This window comes from Enhydra lutris, unplaced genomic scaffold, assembly GCF_002288905.1.
Source record: "Enhydra lutris kenyoni isolate GAN:26980312 unplaced genomic scaffold, ASM228890v2 scaffoldscaffold26, whole genome shotgun sequence".
Taxonomy (NCBI): domain Eukaryota; kingdom Metazoa; phylum Chordata; class Mammalia; order Carnivora; family Mustelidae; genus Enhydra; species Enhydra lutris.
In genome coordinates, this window is record NW_019154110.1 from 11979945 (window position 1) to 11986069 (window position 6125).

Below are 6125 nucleotides of genomic sequence, written 5' to 3' on the forward strand. Positions count from 1 at the left end.
ATATATGGCAAGGGCATTACAATAGATTTGGCACAAAGGGAGAGCCAAAAAGACCAATCAGAGTGGACTCTGACCCAAACTTTTTGCTTTCTGTAGGAGGAAGATGTCAGAGCAGAAGGCTGGGGAAATAAAATGCGTGGAAAACTATTTCAGGTGTCATAGGGACCTGGAAACTGAGATTACCAAAGCACAGTTTGATGTTTTGGAAAATTAGGTGAAGGTGGTATGCCGTGTAGAAGACAGTTAACCCTGTTGAGTACCATCATACGGGAAGGCACTGCCGTGATTCCCTTACGCACTTGCCCTAATACAGTGGTTCTTAAACCTGAGCATGGATCAGAATTTCTTGGAGGTCTTGTTAAAAAAAAAAAAAATTACTGAAACTAAAAGCACAGATGATTAGGCCCTACCCCCAGAGTTTGGAGTGTGGCTTGATGAATATTTGTATATCTAAGAAGTACTCGGATGGTACTTCTAGCCAGGGAGCCCACTTAGAGAACAAAGAACAAATAATAAGAAATATAACAGAAATAAATAACAAATAATGCTTAAAATAACCCCATAAAATAGGCGTTACTATTTTTATTTTACATATTAGCCATCTGAGCCCTGAGAAGTTAAATAACTCAACCAAAGTCACACAGCTAAGAAGGGGCAGCATTCAGGTTTCTTCCTGGCTCCCAAACCCAATCTTTCTCCACCTAATCATACTTTACTAAAAGATAAAGAGATAAAGGACAGTGAACAAAAGAAGGTAGAAATGATGTTATTTGACACTGGAGACTGAGTAGCAGTGTAGGAACATCAGAGCTCTGGTGTCCAGACTGGGCTGTGATCTTGACCAGTATGCAGTGAGGCTATTTTCTGGTGTGTGAATTAGAGAAAGTCTGACGACCATTTATCTGAAGTGGTCAGCAGAATTGCCAGTGAGCTTTGAGGAGGCCTTTGCCAAATCAGAAGAGAAATACTAGAATTTCACAGAAGATGAAAGGTTGATATTAGAAGTGATGATATAAAAGCTAATTTGGAGAAAACAAAGAGGAAAGCAAGTACTTTTTTTATGGTAGTTACATCAGTGACTTAAGGCGTCCTTAAACGTGTGAAGAACAGAGCAGAAACACACATTGTTTTCACAAAGCCTTGAAGAAAAACTAAACAAATAGTTTAATTAGTGGATATGATTGCGTTAGAACATTCGAGCTTCTCCCCCTACATTGTCTAACTGTATGTAGCATTGTGGCTGAACCATTTGCGGGGTTTCATTCTGTATCATCTCATTATTTTCATACATGCCATCTCCATTCAATTGTCCTGTCAGTCTCACATCTTATATATCAAAATGAAATGATAAATGATTTTATTATTGTGAAATACTTACACTGGTTCTATTGTTTCACTTTAAAATCTTCAAGGAAATGTTATCCATCTGAAAAGAAGAGACTTGGATTTCACCAACACATACTTCAAAAAGGGGTTAATTTTTATTGTTTTTATATGTTACTATTGTGATAATATTCCAGAATTCTGCACTAATTGTACTTCTACTGCAGAATATAGTTTCACAGCACCAGTATATTACTTAAGGCAAAATGCATGTCCACATTGGAGGGTTTGAATTCTCAGGGGTGGAATTTTAAAGAAAATAATGTTACTGTCTTGAGGTCTGTGATTCCATCATGGTTAATTATTTTTTACTATCATTTTATTTTTTAAGCAAAGTTAAACCACCTCCACAAATTTCACCCAGCAAATCGATGGGCGGAGAATTTTGTGTGGCTGCAATGTTCGGGACATCCAGATCGTGGTTTGCAAATAATGCAGGTCTGAAAAGAGAAAAAGGTATGGAGCTTAATGAAGCTTAAACTTGCCACTTATAATTTTTGTTTCTTGAGGGAAATTCATAGTAGTTCTTCTTGAATAATCTTGAACCCAGTATTCTCTGAATCTATTTTTCCATTCAGTTAGCATGTTTCTCCTCAACTAGTCAAGCCTCATTAAGGACAAAGGCTATCCTCTCACTATAAATGAGAAATTAATTGCCCATCCGAATGTATTTTGCTTTGTTGATGACAGTCTACCAGTGTCCTCAACATTGTTAACTCCATTCCAATCTGCATTTTTCCATTATTTTATACTTACATTTGTGACAAGCAAATTCCATGCCATTGCCTCTAAGGTGTTATCCCTGTTTTAGAGACAAGGAGCTCGAGTCCAACGAGTTTGAATATCTTAGCTGAAAGCACTAGTTAGGAAGTGATGGCATCCAAGTTTGAATCTGGGTTTTCTAAAGCTCTGTCCTGACGTTAAGAAACAAACAAAAAACCACCACCAACAACTTTGCCATGTTATAAGTTAAAAGATAAAAACAGGCTCCTGCTCATAAATGAGTCATTTTTTAAAAAAGATTTATTTATTTATTTGAGAGAGCGCACGTGTGAAAGCGAGGGGAGAGGCAGAGGGAGAGGAAAAGAGAGAATCTCAAGCAGACTCTACACTGAGCATGGAGCCTGACATGGGGATCAATCCCATGACCCTGAGGTCACAACCTAAGCTGAAATCAAGGGTCAGACAGTCAACCCACTGAGCCACCCAGGCACCCCTAAGAATCATCTTTTATGGTAACCATTGCTCCTTTGAGTTTATAGAGTTGTGTTTTTTTAATCCCTGCTTCATTTGCCAAGACCAATACCTAAAATTTTTGTATAATTACTGCTTTAGTATGTTACTCCTTATTGTTTGTGTGTAGAGCAGTGCCTGCATTCGTGGACCCGGTATTTAATTTTGAATGTTAAGATTGTGCCCTTATTATTTCAGCACTATTAAAGTAGGTCACAAACTGAGTTGTTAGCAAGGCTCTTCTCTGCCCAGCTCCACAGGCTGTATTGTTCTTGGCAAAATGGGCCTGCTTTACGCTCAGTACTGGCAGTCAGACATCAGCCCTCTCCCTTGTTATCGCCTTTCTGTGACCCTTTCCTTGGAAATACGATCTCAGGCACAGCAGGTTCCTTGCCTAAGTGGGAGAGGATACAGTAAAGTATGCAAGCCTTCCATTTTCTTATCCCATCTCTATTTTTTTGTTACCTCCTTAGTTTTAATGATGCTATCAAAATGACTTTTTGTTACTAGTTAAAACTCTCTGTGAAGCTCAATTTCAAATGCTTCTCCCTTCTGTTCTAATTACCCTTTTAACTTACTACTCCTTTATGTCCCACTGACTGGTCGTTAGCCATTTTCTCAAATCAGCTGTAATTGATTCCTCTGCCATGGAGATAAGGTGACCCACCCAGCATTCATGAGTCATTTTATATGCTCCTAGGTTTACTGTAAAACCCAAGATAGAGGACTAAACCTGTTTTTGTAGTGAGGACATGTGTACTCCTTATAAAGTCATTTGATTAGAACCATATTCAGCACCTGACCTTAAAGTATGAGTGGTCTTCCTTTACTGTAGAGGCCAGTGATCCCATGGAGAGGAAAGAAGAAAGAAGATTTGGCAGAGGGAGGATGTGTGTGTTTTTCATTTATTTGTTTTAATCCAGATTTTAGAAATAAAGTTTGTGATGCCTGGGTGGCTCAGTTGGTTAAGTGTCTGACTCCTGATTTTGGCTCAGGTTGTAATCTCAGGGTCATGAGATTGAGCCCTGTGTCAAGAATCCTTGCTCAGTGGGGGGAGGGGGGGAGTCTGCTGGAGATTCTCTCCTTACCTCTCCTTCTGGTCCTCCCCCGTCCAATAAACAAATCAGTCTTTAAAAAAAATAAAGTGTTCTGAGAGAAAGCGGAGGAGAAGTTAGGCTGATTTAGGCATGCAGAGAGCCTCTCATGCAGTTGAATTGGTACATCCTGCATAACTACTTTTTTGTCCATATGTTGTTCCTTTCCAGTCAGTCCGTCCCTATCCCACCTGCTATCATTCATTTTTTATAATGGGGAACAAATTACATGGCAGAAAAATGCAAAAGGCTGTGGAATGTTTCATTGTATTAGAATTTTGGGAATCTTTTCATCATTTTTGAAATAAATTACTTAAGATTTAAAAATATTTTGATTCTTATACTCATTAGCATTCACTTCTAAGAAGCAACCTTTAGGCAGGGAGCAGGCACCACATAAAACATTTCCTGCCATATTTTCTCTCAACAGCGTCAAAAATGGATGGAAAGGTCAATAACTTGTAAAAATTGCACTGTGCTCCTTTTATGCCATTATTGCACAACGAGGATTTGTTTTTCTGTTTGTAGATCAGTCCAAACAAGTTGTAGTTGAGTCTCTCTACATCATTAGCTGCTATGGGACCTTAGTGGAGCACATGATGGAGCCACGGCCGCTCAGCACTGCCCCCAAGATTAGTGATGACACCCCACTGGAAGTGATGACCTCACCTCGAGCCAGCTGGACCCTGGTTAGGTAGGACCTCTTTCCATTGTCTTTAGCGGCTTTATTGAGGTATAAAATATTGAAAATGTACAATCTGATCAAATTTGATATATGTATACAGCTGTGAAACCATCACTGTGATCAACATTATAAATATGTCCATCACCCCCAGATGTTTTCTTGTGCCTCTTTGCAGTCTCTCCCTCTTGCCCCTCTTCATCCCTACCTCACCCACTGAGCCCCAGGCAACCACTGCTTTCTATCATCAGAGATTAGTTTATAGTTTCTAGAATTTTATATAAGTGGAATGATAGTGTGTGTGCTCCTTTTTTTTTTTGTCTTGCTTCTTTCCACCCGGCAAAATTATTTTGATCCATCCCTATTGTTGCATGTATCAGTGATTCCTTTTTTGATTTATAATTTACATATAATACAGTTCACCCTTCTAAAGTGAATTTTCAGTAGGTTGTACACCCATCACCACAGTCAATTTTCATCACCCTCGAAAGAAACCCTATACCCATTAGCAGTCTCTCTCCATTTTCACCAAACCCTTCAGCCAATTTGCTTTCTGTCTCTTTGGATCTGCCTACTATGGACATTACATATAAATGGAATCATACAACATGTGACCTTTTTCATCTGATTTTCTTCAGTTAGCATAATGTTTTCAAGGTCCATCCATGTTATAACATGCATCAGAACTTGATTCCTTTTTATGACCAAATAATAGCCCACTGCATGGATATGCCACGTTTTGTGTCCATTTGTTTATTCTTCTCATTTACCCATCAGTAGATGACACTTCCACTTTTTAGCTGTCATGAATTATGTTGCTGAGAACATTCATGTACAGATTTTTGTGTGATCATGTTTTCAGTTGTCTTTGTTTGCCTCTTTGAGTTACCTTGTCCTTGCATCTTTGTATTACATTTTCCAGAACTTGGGTTTTTTTGTTTTTTTTTTCTATTCCACGTATAGAGCTTTAGTGCTTCCTCTATTTCCAGTCTCATGTTCACTGAAAATAGAAAGTTTATTGGAATAACCGTTAAGGGGACTGGAAATGATTGGAAGGTTTCACCAAGATATAGTGGCTAAACACTGTAGAAATGTTTATTAAGAATCGGAGCCCTTCTCAAAAGTACATGATCATTAGAATCTTTATAAGCAAGTGTCAAGAGGGAGAAATAAAATCTAGAATAAAACCTGTTCAACACAGTGTATAAGGATATGGAAGAGACAGAAAAAAATTTGTCCTGACAAGTATGGAAGGAAACAGACAAAAATGGATATGAAAATGATCCTTCTCCTTTTGACGTTTTAAAATATTCTTATATTGATTTTTGAAGGCTCCAGCATTCTTTACTACTACTTTACTGGACTAGATTGATCTGATCAATATCTTATTTATCAAGCTATTTAGGAACAGGCAGATCTAATTAAAATTACTGCACCATCATTGTTGAAATAAATGGCTTATTTTGGAACTCAGATTCTAATTAGGTCTGTAATAAGTCAGCCATTAATTTAACTGTGTGGGTTTTTTTTTTGTTGTTTTTTTTTTTTTAATTTTATTTATTTATTTGACAGAGAGATCACAAGCAGGCAGAGAGGCAGGCAGAGAGAGAGGAGGAAGCAGGCTCCCCTAGAGAGCAGAGAGCCCGATGCGGGGCTCGATCCCAGGACTCTGAGATCATGACCTGAGCCGAAGGCAGCGGCTTAACCCACTGAGCCACCCAGGCGCCCCCTGG

At 38.6% G+C, this 6125-nt stretch overlaps 1 protein-coding gene across 1 annotated transcript in view; it reads left to right on the plus strand.

Annotated features, from left to right (window-relative positions):
* LOC111151262 (BCAS3, microtubule associated cell migration factor) overlaps nucleotides 1–6125 on the plus strand; it is a 578517-nt gene that overhangs the window by 276464 nt on the left and 295928 nt on the right. Inside the window, exons 17-18 of the mRNA XM_022509136.1 lie at nucleotides 1715–1839; nucleotides 4239–4404. Of these exons, the coding sequence (XP_022364844.1) occupies nucleotides 1715–1839; nucleotides 4239–4404 (291 nt within the window). The remainder of the gene's footprint in view (nucleotides 1–1714; nucleotides 1840–4238; nucleotides 4405–6125) is intronic.